This window comes from Periophthalmus magnuspinnatus, chromosome 6, assembly GCF_009829125.3.
Source record: "Periophthalmus magnuspinnatus isolate fPerMag1 chromosome 6, fPerMag1.2.pri, whole genome shotgun sequence".
In the NCBI taxonomy this organism is placed as follows: Eukaryota; Metazoa; Chordata; class Actinopteri; order Gobiiformes; family Gobiidae; genus Periophthalmus; species Periophthalmus magnuspinnatus.
In genome coordinates, this window is record NC_047131.1 from 18,753,725 (window position 1) to 18,770,102 (window position 16,378).

General features: G+C 37.7%; 1 protein-coding gene across 2 annotated transcripts in view; it reads right to left on the minus strand.

Annotated features, from left to right (window-relative positions):
* LOC117372581 (diacylglycerol kinase zeta-like) overlaps positions 1 to 8,726 on the minus strand; it is a 52,863-nt gene extending 44,137 nt beyond the window's left edge. Inside the window, exon 1 of one of the 2 annotated variants that reach the window (XM_055222335.1) lies at positions 7,012 to 8,726. In XM_055222335.1, coding sequence (XP_055078310.1) covers positions 7,012 to 7,223 — 212 coding nt within the window. In that variant the 5' untranslated portion in view covers positions 7,224 to 8,726. The remainder of the gene's footprint in view (positions 1 to 7,011) is intronic. The other variant, XM_055222336.1, reaches the window with a different exon arrangement.
* Positions 8,727 to 16,378: the final 7,652 nt, after the last annotated feature.

Consider the following 16,378-nt stretch of genomic DNA (forward strand, 5'->3'; position numbering starts at 1 on the left):
TACTCAAGAAATTGTGACATTACATTCTTCATTTTTTTTTATTTATTTTTTTTTTTTCATTGCTGTTTTGTTAGTTTTTTTCTAATTTTTGTATTCAATTTGTTTGGGGCTTGAATTGTTTAACAGATCTTTTTGCAAGCCTATCATTTTGAATTCTTACAATTATAGTTTGATTTTAATCCTTAAATGGTCTAAATTTGCATATCTTCAAGACAACTATATTTCAACATTAGCTTAGATGATATATCACCCTCTATTTCGCCAGTAGCCACTTGTTGGTCAAGTTTTATCTGAAACGCTTTACATGACCTTTGCTACTGTGACAGTGTAGGGTGGTTTGAGTGAGAGAGTCCAGACCCTTCACTAACTCCTGTGTAATCTGGTTACACAGGGAGGCACCAGCAGAACATAATTTAGCATGCTCATTAGCGACATTGTGGCTTTCTCATAATTAGCCATTAGCGCAATCAATCAAACACAATGCAAGAGGAGATAGAGAAAGAGGTCAAACAGTAGTGAATGTACTCCAGGAAGTGATACAAGGAACTATTCTCAGAATAAGCTATTAATAAATGAACAAACACATAAGGATCAATAGAAATACTGTAAAATGTCTATCCAATGTTAGAGCAATGGCAACACTTCGTAAACAAAAGCCATGCTGTAAAGTGATGTGAAACCAGGTGACACAATCAATATATGCAAAGAGTACACTCAGATTTTCAGGGGTGGAAAATAACTAATTACAAATCCTCACATTACTGTAATCGAGTACCTTTTTAGGGTAACTACTTTTTCGAGTAGATTTTTAAAACTGTAGTTGCATTTGAGTGTAACTGTAGCCATAATTGGAATTAGCTTCATTTAAAAAACAGGATTTACTGAGTATAGCACAAATCCCAGTCTCCCCAATGCACCCCACTTTTCTAAACCTACAAATACAAATAACACCACAGCAATGCCTGCTCCAATTGGCCTGAGCTCATTTATCAAGTTTTGTACTTATTAATTTTAGTCGAATATACAAAATTGGCAACGGTACTTGTAATTGAGTACATTTTTAGTCATGTAATTGTTAGAAGCTAGAATATAGTTTACTTAATACTAAGTCAAAATGACTGCTAAAGCTGCATTCATAAGGTCTTGGCATTTTACCTACTTGTTAAGAGGCTAATGCTAAACTAGGTAGTGATTATCTGCCATTACAGAATAGTATTTTTTTGTTTAAAACACTGGTAAACATCTCCAGATATTTGTCACATTTTCAGGTGAGCAGACTGGTTTAGGCCAACAATGCTGATGAATTTATCTTGATAGTATTTTATATATTTCAGAATCCTAAACTTTCACAGCACTTACATTTGGTAGACTTTGAGAATTTAAACAACTGAGAATGCAGAATAATTACTACTAAATCCGAACATTTTGAAAGCTGTACGTGCCCTGTCAGCCCAATCCAGCAGGTTGATTTTACAAAAAAAAAAGTTGCACTCTATGGGAGAATTCTTAGTTGCAGTACCACTGACTTTTCACCTCTCAAAAGACATATTTTGTTGTTTGTTTGTTGTTTTGTTAATCACTATGGCAACACAAGCTCATTTTTCATCCCTCTGAAAGCCATGCATATCTGATCAGAATGGGAATTCTGGTGTAACATAAGTAAATGTCAAGTAGCTCTCATGAGTGTCAGATCAAATACATAATAAATCCGATGGGAGTATTATCCTTCAGACACATTGTTTACATCGCCATGACCTCCGTAGCGGTCACTAGGTCAAAGTGCACATGGATTATCTTTTACATGTATGCTTCTAACAGCCAAGCAAGCCAACCAATCAGTACAATACACCCTCACACTAATGTGACTCTTAATAATCATAATCTTTTGATGAATTCCCCACAAGTACAGCTGAACAATTTTAAAATAACTAATAACATTTTTTTTTTTTATAACAAACACTGGAATTGTATACATTTTAAAACTTTTAGGATGCTGTTCAAGTTCACATTTTCAACATGTTCAGAAGCATTAACATGTTCTGTTCGCTAGTTATTCATTATGGCAGGGTATTTAATGGTTTGCAGAGGATATAATATTGCTTAAAACTACCATCTGTAAGTGTATTTATTTTTCTTTTTACCAGTAGATAGGTGCTGTGAAGCCTGTTCTCCTCACCTGGCTTCTGCACAGCCTAACCTGTGGTCTCTGGTCTTTCTTCAGACAGCAGTAAAGTAGATAGTATCTAGTGGTAGCTATAAATTATGATGCTTTTAGTTTACAAAAGGCAGATTTGTCCTGGTATGCCATGCACGTGAAAAACAAAACAAAAAACATTGGTACAGTTCAATGACTTTTCTGCCAAAACAAACTTTAAGTTTCAACCACAAGGACATTGTTGTCAGTTGAATGGACTTTGAGTCATTAGTCAAATACGACAAGTTTGTGGAGTCAATCTCTAACAATAATCTGGTTTAAATTAGTGGGTTTACAGGCCTTTCTTTCAAAAACAGTAAATCTCCCATAGCGTGTTAAAGGCCCCTGCCCTCCAGCTGAAATTACGAGATCATCAACCTATTTCGTCAACTCTGTCTCATTACTTTCTTATTTCTAATATATTAATAATGCTGTTACTTACCGTATTTGAGCCATTTTCTGCTAAATCTGTCTTAAACATCTGCAGCAGTGATGGTCGCCCTAGTCCCCTTTACCTCTGTACCACTGAAGACTGAATCCCCCACAGCCCAACCGACCCACTAGACTCTGGAAATGGTCTATCGTAATTAATTTCTGCACCAATCCATTAAATGCAGCTATAATTAGACAGAGAGCGCTAGATTAGAGCTTCACCTGACTCCATATGAACTGCACTGTTACCTCGGTATTCCCAGAACCTCCAGGAACTGATGCTATATTAGACTTTGGATTAAAATAAACTATTTTTAAGTGTATTGGTATACTCGCGGTCACAATGGGATTCAAAAATCAAAGCCTGCTCACGCTCTAAAAGTACATTTCCCGTTAATTTTTTCCAGAGACTTTTTTGAAAAATTCCAAGAATTTGAAAAACACAATGGAGGCTAACCAGTCATTTGTTAATTTGATGTCCATGACACGATTGTTTTTAGTTCATAAAGCACTTAAATTTAGTAACTTCATTAGTTACAAGTTTTCCTGAACGTCTATGGGAAAAAATAATGGGAATTTGTTTACAGAACGTGGTGGGCGGTTATTGTAAGCAAATACAAAAATAATATTCACAAACTGCTCTTCACTGGTGATTTGGAATGATTGAAATATGTATTAAAAAATCTGTCAATTTACCAATAATTATTCATAAGTGTTTCCAGAACACAGTAAATCATTCAACTCTGTTTACAAAATAGGAACTGCTTGTGCCCAGTGAGAGGTAAATTGCCCTTCTCGTATTGAACGAGATGACAATGTACTGTCACCATGTTCTCATGTGCGAGTACCAGGAGGTACTTAGGGCAGTGCAATTAATCCAAGTTTAATAGAATCAAGAGCCAATCATTTTAAATCGTCAATGATCAGCGTGGGGCTTTTTAATTGCTAGGTCTAACAGTCAACCCTTTGTCAGTAAATGCTTGTATTGTTTAGGTTCATGAAATGAATGTGGAAAGCTGATTTCATGTGTAAAATTGATTGATTGATTGATTGATTGATTGATTGAACTGTGATTGATTAGCATGAGAGATTATTCTTTTTTTTTAGCCATATTACTCTGCCAAAGGAAACCTATTCAAAAAGAGTGAGAAATCGGTAACTCCACGGAAAGACCCCATGCCGCCTCGGAACCTAACTCGGGACATTTCGTTCTGAGGAGAGTTGGTACAATCTCCTCATCAACTGTTCTGTATAGACTTCAACAGAAACATACATAGTAGAAAAGTGACACTAACAATCAAAATCCAAGCTCTTACACTACAAAACAAATATGCTGGTGAAGTTAGTTGTGTAAGCAATTTTCAGGAAAACTGCAATATTGTTTTTCTTTTCTTCTTTTTTTGCAGATATGGTTCAGCTTAGCTCAATGACTAACACTCACAAAATGCTCACACAAAGATGACTTACTCAGTGGCTACTTCAGATCAACAGGGAAGTCAGGCTATATGTGGCCCACATCACTACAAATTTACACACAACACATGAGCAATTAGAGTTTACTGTAGTTCCTGTCTTTATTTCTGCATATTGTTTATATAAGATCATAAATTATAGTCTTCAAATGGAAAACACTGGCTTAGGCATTGACAGGCTGAGGGGACAATGTCTCTCAGCTGCTCTGGAAATGCCTTCAGGTCCCCCTGGAGAAGCTGGAGGAAGTATCTGGGGTGAGGGAAGTCTGGGAGTCCCTGCTTAGACTGCTGCCCCTGTGTCCCAGCCCAGGATAAGTGGAAGAAGAAAATAATAATAATAAAAATTAACTACATAACCTTTCGATTCCTTTTCTATTCCTCATGGCATCAAAATGATCTATTACCATGGAGACAAGCAAAGTTAGAGATTAGATCTGTGAAGGGAAAACCCCACTCACAATAAGTATGAAATAGAATAAATGCACTATACAAAATTTTAATGCCATACTTTGAAACGTTTTGGATGAAGCAATGACATCTCCATGGAGGCAAGGAGGTGTGCAGACCCTGTACCTGGAAATTTACATTGTGCACCTTTAATTATAGAACTCAAACCAGAGCTAAATGTTGCCAAATAAGATTTCACTCACCCCACTCTGAGCTGTAAGTGTCAAGATTTAAGGAGCCACCAAACAAGAAAAGTCTTCAGTCTGTTATTTTAACCAAAGCCCATATTGTTATTGCCACAGGTTGTTTGATTGTAATCTTGTATAAATCATTTAGCAGTGACTGGTTTAAAAGCTCCAAGTGTATTGTATTAATAGTCATGTAGTGAAATAGTTCTGGTGGCACACTCCATACCAGTAACAGCCAAAGACTTAGCTTATCAGTTGAATTGTAGCACTTAGCATTTAGGTTTTACTGAAATGGATCACCATTGGTTTGCCAGTGTTCCGTTTTTTGTCAACTTTTATAAAATAGGATGTTTTTTTTCTATTTTTTTTTTTTATTTGAGGAAAATGTTTCTTTCCCCAGCAGTTCTTGAGGTCTAAATAATCCTGCGTGTATGGTCTACGTCTAAATAGAGAGCGTTTTATTGTCCTAGAATAAGGAAGTGTGCTGTTATTATGTTGTTAGCATCACTGTAACAGCAAAACTCTGGCCTCTGAAAGTTGCTTATAAACTCATCATGAAATAACTTTGAACCGTTGCAAACTGGACCAAACTAGTTCTGTTTTTCTTGTTTTCCATGTAATAAAAATTGGGTACAGCACCTTTAACGAATGCTCTGTTTCAGTGGTCATGTATTTGTTAAACCTCACTTCCAGTTATACTCAACTTTCAGTTTCTTGCAGGTTCACTTAATATTCAGTATTATTTACACAATAAATTCACCTTGCTTGCTCTGCTGCAGGCTTAATTTTGACTAGACCTTTTATTTAGTTTTAGTTTCTTTTAAGTTAAAGGATTTTTAGTTTTAGACAAGATTTAATGATATAATTTGTTTTTGTTTTAGTCGACAAAAATGTCATGCAAATTTATTTATTATATTGCTTTATGGGACATGTGCAGATGTGTTCTTTGTGTGGTGAGTTTGTTGATGGCCTGGTTTGGGGCTGTGTGGTTGAAAAGTGGAATTTGGATCTAGTCTCGCTGTTCTTTTAATTCATTTATATTTGCTTTTTTATTTATTCATATCAGCACTTCTGGTCAACAAAAATATCTATAAAGGCTTTTAACATTTTAACACACTCAGCCCCTTTTCTGTCTTTTAGTTTTAGTCGACCAAATTGCATGTGATTTTAGTCATAGCTTTATTAGAATTTTTTTATTTAGTTTTAGTCAGCAAAAATATGACATTGACAAAAAGTATAACAAAGTATTTTAGTTGACAAAATGTACACTTCTGTGCTGCTGTGTGGTTCAGTAATCTGAAAGTCAAATCTAATTTCTACACTGCAGCCTCCAAAATATCCCTTACAAAAGCATGCTCTAGAAAAGAGATATGGGGAAGATCATACTTGTGTATATGAGTAAAGTAAAAGTCAAAAATAGCAACAACAGATTACTCAGATGTTTGGTGGTTCCCAATAGAGAAGAGCAGAGTCATGTTTAAATCAGAACAGTGACTGCGGAAATATAATCTCCAGCACAACCTTGTAATGTAGCGCAAAAGGTAACTAAATGGGACACTTCACAACAAGAATCATGTCATTTATACTTAAAATACTCAGTGATCAGTGGTCAGTATGGTGAGTGACACAATTTTGTATTTGTACTTGAATACACAATGGAACTTCTTTAGTGAGAGATATTATTGCCCTGCCTAGAATGTTCCAGATTATGGCATAACTGTATTCATCTCCATGGAGACAAGCAAGTGGCACTACCAGGCCAAGTTACAGGCCAGATGTGCAGAGAGGTGTTCCCGGTGACAAGGTAAGAATGCATGTTTGTCAAGATATTTTTTTAGGAATTAACAACAGCTGCAACTGAATAAATGCAAGATAAACTTAATGCCATACTGTGGAACATTCAAGGCAAAGTAATAATGCACTTATGGAGACAAGCTTTAATAATGTAATCCAATGTCATTGTAAAACATATTTTTGTGAATGGGGCTTCCAGAAAAGACAATCTCAAGTTCAAACATCAACAAGATATTTTGCCTTAAATGAAAGTGTTACAGTAAAGCAACAACTAAGTCAAATAAATTATCTGGTATAGGAAAGGCCTATGTTATACTGTATGTCACAAATCAAAAATAGTTTAAGTGTGGGTGTTTTCCCTTAAAGCGTAATAAAAACACTAGAAATGCCCCTATCAGAATACATTGACCCATTTTCACCTATAAAGCGTGGGATCGCGAAGTGGGCGTTTTGTGTTCGATGTGATGATGGTGTGTTCACTGACCTCCTACCGAAGATGCGTAGAGTGAATGGCTTGTTGTGGTGGTGGATTTGGGGGGCTGGTTCAGTGCAAGACACCTCAGCATTGGGTATGGCGCTCGGTGATGCATTCGAAGACGTGGTAGACGATGACCCCACTTCAACATCCGGATCCCCGAGATCCAGAGCTGGATTTTCTGCCAGATCTTGAACTGGCTTGTCCTCCTCCTGCTCCATAATGGGATGCTCAAATACGCAAAACTTTGGCCATTATGATTGTCCTCTTGTGGTCATAGGTGGTCTGAATGTCAATACATCTGCTGTATTAAGATGTTGATAGAGCAGTGTCCAAAATTCAAAAGGAGATGGTGTCAAATGTTAAACTTCTAAATAAAAAAATAAAAAAAAGATTGCCCTCACTGCATAAAAATAATAGCTCATTGGATAGCTGGATGCAAGAGTGACAGCGACAGTCAGAAAAAATCAAGCATCAAGATTTTGGTCAATTTTGAGAGATTTATCCCAAAAAAATATGCTCCATTGCATTGTGCAGGGGTTTTCTCAACACAATACAGTAAAATAAGCAAAGGCTATTCCGAAATTAGGGCTTCTAGAGAGGATATATTTACTTAATACAACTTGAAATCTCTCAAACATCAAAGTCATATATTAAAAGGCTATTCAGATCCTTAAGATTACGTAGGTTATTGCTATAAACTGCAGTACATTGAGAACTATTCATTGCTTAGTATATAAACACCAGTGTAATGTATTATAGAAATTTGATTTGACCAAGCCCTGTGGCTACAAATATATAGTTAATATTGCTTAAAAGAGTTTGTAAATGCCCTCATAGCTGCAATATTGGTTCAAATGAACAGTAATGATGTCCTGTGCTGAAGTAATCTTACAGGGACACGTTCAAATTGTCGTACCATTGCATAGTTTCAAACGACTGACAAATAATGTAATTAAAATATTATTTTAAATGATACAGTGGGGCACTGTCAAAGTTACAAAGGACAGTTCCTAAAATCAGCAACAAGTGAGACAATAAAACAAAAAAAAACAGTATAGCCAATAATCACAAGTTAAATCTGACAAAAGTAGAGGTTTTTTGGTTCAAATTTGAGATGTATTAATGTGTTATAAAGCTAAACAGGGAGACATGTGCCAGCAACTAAAGATTATATCTCATAGCATGTTTACAGCCTAAAAGAAAATGGTAATAACAGCTATAAAACTTTCAATGCTTGTGTTCAAAAGTAACGGATCAAACTCCATATGACAGGCTGACAAAAACGTAGATAAATGAATGTCTCAACTTCAAAATCTATTGTCCAAACGCAAACAAGTAGTGTCAGAGTACAGCAGTTTGAAAATAGCAGCGTGAAGAAGGGGCTATTGACACAGGAAGTAGCATTTGAGACCTTCCTTGTGCGCTTTTCTCACCAGCTTTGCCTCTTTCTGCTGTTTTAGCTTCAGCAGCGCTCTCCAGCCACCAGGAAGAAGCAACAAAACTACTCTTCTACTCCCCCAATGCCAAGGAAAAAAAACAAGACGCGCAAACGTAAAGGGCAATCCAACAAGTCCCCGTGCGTAATGAGCGTAATTTGGTACCCACGTCTCTTTGGATTGTCCTTTCTGGGTAGATTGAGAGCCGTATGCTTCTCCCCCTGTAAGTATTTCTTGTTAGTTTTTATTCCACTCCACCACGTCCTGTCTCCCTCTCTTTTGCCTACGTCCCGCCCCTTTGCGCGTTTCTCGTCGGTGATTGGACGAGACGGTGACAGGTGAGCGCACTGCCACCTGCTGGAGTTGGGCAGATGGTACTGGCTAAATAAAGGGAGGAAATGAACTAATTTTCTCCTTCAGTCAAGAGCCGAAGGACGTGACATACTTTTAAGACGTTACACAAGAATGGAGTGGAGCTGCCTGCTTGCCCGCCTTTTTACTCTCTTTTCATGAAAATAAAAGGCTAAAAGTTAACGATTTGCTTTAGTTAGGTCTATAATATTTAAAACTAAGGTTGTATGGTATTATGATAAATGACAACTATTTAGGTTGTAAAAAAGACTAATTACAGTTTAGTAAGAGGCCTGCAAATAGTTCGAATATTCGAATATATATATATATATATATATATATATATATATATATATATATATATATATATATATATATATATATATATATATATATATATATATATATATATATATATATATATATATATATATATATATATATATATATATATATATATATATAGATAGATAGATAGATAGATAGATAGATAGATAGATAGATATATATATAGATATATATATATATATATACACACACACACACACACACACACACACACATATACATATATATTTATTTATTATTATTATTACTACAATTGCCTAACATTTAGCCTCTGAACAACAAACCACAAAAGATATTAATATAATGCTAAATAATAAAATTATAAAAATAAAATATAATTATTGTATTTAAAGTGACAGTGTCGGTGGTACTTTTGCATTGCTCTGAGTCGTGCCTCTGAGTTCCTCCTACACCAGTGAGTTTATATAAAGATGTTGCTACAGCCCACACCACGGGGTACAGTAAAGTAAAATATAAGACACTTTTACACCCATTAAACATGTTTGAGATAAATAAACATTTAGAGAGTGATAACACTGCTGAAACTGACAAAAAAGAGTTAACCAACATTCAAACAAGCAACAAATTAATGTGGCAAAAATGTGAAAAAGTGGGACATTATCTAAATATGGGTCAAGAGTAGAAATGCCTGTGCAGACCATCCAAAAGAGGTACAGGCTAATTTCTGTTCAGTTATAAACAAGGTGTCCATTTCATTTGTCTGTTTCTTTATCTGTCCCTGTTATAAAGTGGCTATAAAACACCATGAATGTTAACTACCTAACTATACATGATGTGTCCAGTATTTATAACCAGTAAAGTGCATTTTGTTGCTCATTCGCAGTGATCAAATAATAATAATTTCTTTGATCCTGGTCCAAATAGCTCCATCAAAGTGTGGCGGTCGTCTGTGGTGTATCCAGTCCCTGCCCTCCTCTGCTCCTCTTTGTTCATAATAACTGTCCTGCAGAATATTAGGCCCATCAAACAGCACTGAGGTGGGACTGGCCTGTTACACATACAAACACGTATGGTGCATTTAATTTAATCTGATCAACTATGAAGACACTCATACTGATTGTCAGCTGGTGCTAGTTGGACATATAACAGGTCAGCAGCTAAATATAGGTTACAGATTATTAAACTTTGACATACATGCATCATTATTTTCGCAATATTGATCTAAGATGACTTCCTTCAAAACTGCAGAACGGATAGGCCCCACAAGACATTTTAACCCTATATGTATGACTTTAAGTCTGATTTTTTTAATAATCACAAGTAGTAAGTTAGGGTGTGGAGATGGGGTGTATGTGAAAACTTTTTTTTTTTTTTTTTAACTCAAGCCTCAAATGCAGGGCAATACAGGCTTGGTCAAACATGGATCAATGAATTCATCCAAATACATCTTTGAGGAACTTAATAGAAAAGAAAAAACATAATAACATGGTTAAAAGCTTATAGAAGACAATTTTACATAATATGTCCTTATGTTATATTTTATTCTTTTTGAGATTTTGAGATATGATGCTGTTTGGTCTAAATATATTGAACAAAATATACCTTCAAATGTGTTTTGACATGGTGATGCTAAATGTTTATATTTGGGCAAGACGTTAGCTGCAACTAATAATTATTTAGTAATCAACTAGTCAAACAATTATTTCTATTGTATATTAAGATTTTTTAAATACATTTTTTAATTAGATACAGGTGGAATATACAAACTTGTAAATAGAAACAATCTTTTGCAGATACACATATTAACAAATATTAACCCTTTAACCACCACCTTAATGTGGTGGAGGGGTCTGAGCACCCAAATGATCCTGGGAGCTATGTTGTCGGGGGCGCCATGCCTCTGGTAGGGACACCCATGGCAAACAGGTCCTAGGCAAGCGAGGCTTTGGAACCCAACTCCTCCAGAGGGGTTAGACTCTTGACTTCTCTGGCGTTGCCCACGGGGTGAGGCAGTGGGTTATTGCCCCACAGATCAGTTGCCACATGTTGGAGTTCGCTCCACTATTATGTAAGCCTATGGGCCAAACATCAGTGCAGAGTACCAGACCTTTTGGGAGGGGTTCTAGAGTACTAGAGTGCAACGACTGGAGACTTTGTTGTTCTACTGGGGGACTTCAACGCCCATGTGAGCAACGACAGTGACACCTGGACAGGGGTGATTGGGAAGAACGGCATCCCTGATCTGAACTCAAGCTGTGTGCTGTTATTGGACTTTTGTGTTAGTCACATTTTGTCCATAACAAACACCATGTTTAAGCACAAGAGTGTCCATCAGTGCTCAAGATTACCCTAGGCCGTAGGTTGATGATCTACTTTGTTCTCGTGCCATCTAACCTTTGGCCACATGTCTTGGACATCTGGGTGAAGAGAGGGGCAGAGATTTCAACTGATCAGCACCTGGTGGTGAGTTGCACCATCAGGTGACGGGGGAGGAAGCCGGACAGACCTGGCAGACCTAAGCATATCATGAGGGTCTGTTGGGTATGTCTTGTGGAGCCCTCTGTCAGCAGGGTCTCCTCCGGTAGAGCTTCTTCCAGATCCTAGGGGAGCTGGAGACATGGAGTCTGAGTGGACCAAAAACTTGAGATTGGGAAAAGTTCAGGGACCATGAAGCATTATCGGTCGGCCTTAAAGAAATTCTGGCATTCATCATTTGGGTTGAAGTCACTGATGTGGTTGGCAAGCTCCACAGTGGCAAGGCTCCAGGGATGGATGAGATCCATCCACAGTACCTTAAGTCTCTGGATGTTGTGGGGCTGTCTTGGCTGACATGCCTCTGTAACATTGTGTGGTGGATCGGGACAGTTCTGGATTAGCAGATCGGAGTGGTGGTCTCTCTTTTTAAGAAGGGGGACTGGAGGGTGTGTTCCAATTACAAGATAATCACATTGCCCTTTGTCACCAGTTCTGTTAATTGTTTTTATGGACAGAATCTCAAAGCACAGTCAGGGGCCGGAGGGAGTCCATTTCAGGGACCACAGAATCTCATCTCTGCTGTTTGCAGATGATGTTGTCCTGATAGCTTCATTGAGCCAGGATCTGCAACATGCACTGGGGTGGTGTTCTGCTGGAAAAAGGTCGCTTGCCCTCTCCAGATTGGTGGAGACTCCCTGCCTCAGGTGAAGTAGTTCAAGTATCTCGGGCACCTGGACATCTCCCTCTTCCAGCCATGTCCCACGACATCTCTAGGCTGGCCTGAGAAGGTCTCAGTGTCCCATCGGAGGAGGAAGTGTCTGAGGCTGCTTAGACTGATGCCCCCGCAATCCAGCCCCAGATAAGAGGAAGAAAATGGATGGATGGAACAATTTATTTAGTTGTCCATTAGTCATGATTATTCAAATTAATTGTTGTAGCCTTACAAGACACAATTCCCCTTGTCCACATCATTGACCTTCACCATACCATACAAGTTGGCTCAGATTGGAGACCACATCACAGTCTGCGAGGTTAAACATGTTACATACAAGGTTGCATATGTATAACCTTTTACTCTGTTCGGTCTTCTCCTGGTCAATATGGTAGGTGTAGAAGTGGGAGTAGTAGAGCTCTATAGAAGTGTGTATCTGTGTTACATAAAGACTATTATGAAATCCATCTCTTTTAGTTCATACAGCTTGTGTGACTCACTTTCCAAAGACTCGGAAAGTAGCGGGCACAGAGTGATTATGTCATCAGAGTCAAATGGTGTCAATAGACTTCACAAAAGAATCTTACTTGTATTGTTATAGAGGTATACTATAAAGGTACATTATGCAACTTTTCTGCTAAAGGGTCCCCCACATTCTTATTGTCATTGAGATGGTAATGATTTATTTGGGATGTTTCACACTATGGAATTTGACTTATATTTTGGAGGTGTTTTATGACTAAAAAGAAAAGAAAAATGAACAAGCCTTAGTACTGTGAGTGGGGTCACCTCCCCACACATTTCACCTGTGTGATCTGCTTTTCTCCATGGAGATAGATAAGTTAAATGCCATACTGAGGAACATTTCAGGCAAAGCAATAACAAGGGGACTTCTCTCACGCTGGTATAAATCACCTCTTTCTTTCTTTATTTTATTTTATTTTTATTCACAAAATTTCAACATAATGTAGTGCGAATATACATAGCCTCTTCTCTATCTATTCAGTGCAGCCCCATTAAGACAAACAATACATGTGTGCTACTGTCTTGTCTTTTCAGAGGCACCAGGCACACAGTATTAACTCCACTGGCTTTGTTCTCCAAGTGATTTAGTGACAATCAGTCCATCCCAGGCCCATACTAGCCTGGTTTAGCTCTGGTATAGCTCTGCTGCTGTAGGTTTATGGTGAGGCCTGGATCTCCATAAAAGACCAATGCGTTTATGCTGATCTGAGCCCACATCTGAAGAGGCCCCTTCAAACAGCAGCTGCAAAACTCATCAACACAAAGACACCAGAAACATTAATGCAGTTACCATGAGCTAACCAAGACAGGAAGGAATTATCTGTCACGAGAAGGGTGGTGGTCTTTGATTGGTTTAAAATAAGAAAAAAAAAAAAGCAAACAAGGAAAATTTTGATTCCAGATTATTCTAGATTTAACTCATTTAGTGGGCAGAGGCTATTGAACGAAACATAACATTAAGAGGATAGTTTTACCTAAAACCATTAACTCTTGCTGGGTTCAGATGAGATCACAACATTCTATAGGTTAATTATATCAAATACAGATGAGGAACAGCTACAATAAACATTGTTAAAATGCAGATTAATGTTGTAAAACACTGAGTTCATGGGTCTAGACACTACTAGAAATGATCAAGTGATTTGTGAATTTACCTTTTGAATATTTCATGGCAAAGTGCATTGTTATAGGAAAAACCTGCTCTTGTCGCTCATCTGGGAATATAACAGGGTGACAGTGGCTCAGTGGTTAGAGTGTTGGTCCCCCAACCCGAAGGTCAGAGGATCGAGTCCTGCTCTGTCCCAGTGTCCTTAGGCAAGACACTTCACCCACATATTGCCTATTATGAAAGTGGTGTGTGCGTGAATGATAGGTGGTGGTCGGAGGGGCCGATGGCACAGATTGGCAGCCTCGCTTCCGTCAGTCTGCCCCAGGGCAGCTGTGGCTACAATAGTAGCTTACCATCACCAAGTGTGGAAATGAATGAATAATGACTATAGTGTAGCGCTTTGAAAAAGTGCATTACAAGTGTAAGCCATTATAACATCATCACATTCTACAATCTGAAAATAACTAATTCTTTCATTCTATTGAAATCTGTTGTTGGTGATCTGGTATATAGAAGTAAAATCTACACACACCCCTTTAATGGAAATCAGTTTGCAAACCAATCACATCAGTAACACAATCTGGAAATCGAGATGACCTAAGCACATGCCTTTTAAACAGGTCACATGATCACACGCTAAGAACAAGCTTCCATACCAAATATGTCACAGGGTTTATTGCATACAATGTGGGTGGGTGTTATTGCATACAATAACACTGTTAGTGATCTTACCATGAATGGTTTGAACCAGATCATTTCTGTTTTTTTTCTAATTTTATACTGATGTTTGTTGAACTCACATAAATATCATCACAGAGTAACACGCAATGCAATGCAAGTGAAAGCACAAAAAACATATATGGCTTCATAATAATAGTCTAGTTTTTTTTTTTTATTATAGTGCACCGTCTTATTTACATTAAGCAGGTAGACATACCCCCACTCGGTTTGAACCAATTTAATCAAATCATATGTAATTTCTCTCTGTGATTAGTTTGTAGATAAAGTGAGTTATCACATTAGGTTCTCTCATATAAATTAAATGATTTGGAAACAAGCCGAGTCCCATCAACTTCTCTATGGACAATCAGACAATGAAAGGTGTATGACATTCTATTTTTCAGTGTGGTAGTTTAGAGCATGACAAAGCTTGTGACTGTGTTTTTCTTCTAAACTTGTATGAGGAGTTTTTCTTGTGACTTGCTGGAGAGGTTTAGACTACAATTTTATATCCTCCACTGACACTCATGGTTGATCTAAAATCCTATGCAGTTGGGCTGGAAAAAGTCTTGTTAATATTATTGTTTTGAACTATTTGTATAGGTCTAGCCAAGTCATATTCCCATTTGGATGATTTGGCTAACTACCAATAGTTTCAAATTCTACGACCCAATTAGACTCTATCATCAAATCACTTAAAAAATATTTAAAATAAGGCATTCTGATGCGACTGCACATGTTGGCAGAGCTGTAAGATGTAAATTGTGGGTAAAAAGGTTATTTTCTCCAAATCCCTACATAAACTTGACTAGATGAGTGATGACCTGAGTGAGCTAAAGCAGGCCAGGACTGTACCACCGCTCCCTCTAGTGGAGATTTTCTCGCATGACAATTATTTGCATCCAGGATCTTGATTCTCATCCATGGCCTCAGATGACAGGACATCTAAGACCTGCAAAAGATTTAAAAGTACAAATGCCATGTTTTCATTGTGATTCCAAAGAAGTTGAGTTTGGGGTGAAAAGCCTGGGACATGAGCCTACTTGGAATTTAGTAGCCTATGTCTGTTTGGGATTTGCCAGCATTCAGAATAACATAGTATTAGGTCTTTAAGTCAGGCTGAGGTGAAAGTATAAAGATGGGCCATACCCATTTACAGGTTAAGCTATATTTCTATATTATTTCTTAGGCTATATAAGCATACATAAACCAATAACTCATTTGAGACAGTGTATTATAGACTGTTTTGATGTATTATGGTTATAAACCATTAGTAAGACAAGGACAACAATTTAACCACAAAATTATGAAAAAAGCCATAGCCAAGGCATCGGTCTATAATTTAAAGTAGTATATTTGGGCAAACTTGCCCCTTTACTCCGTATAGTATATTGCAGATCCAGCTGCCTACTTTTATTTTGCACCTTAACATAGGCTACTACAGCCAGTAGGCCCTTTATGTTATGCCATTTGTTGAGGCGGTTCGTTCATGACTCCCTCTGGCGTCCGAATTAGTTATTTCTTTTAGTCCAACAGCCCCTGAACGTAGAGTAGGCTATAATAAAAAAAAAAGGCCGTATCCACCTGCCCCCTGCTTGTCCCCACCTCCCCCCTCTCCTCCTCGTCAGACAAAGTGTGCAGTGGTCCAGCGGCTTCAGCGACCAAACTAAACATGGAGTCCGACCGACGCTAGGCCGCCTCCATCCCACTGACCGCGCCGCGGAGGACGCCAAACAA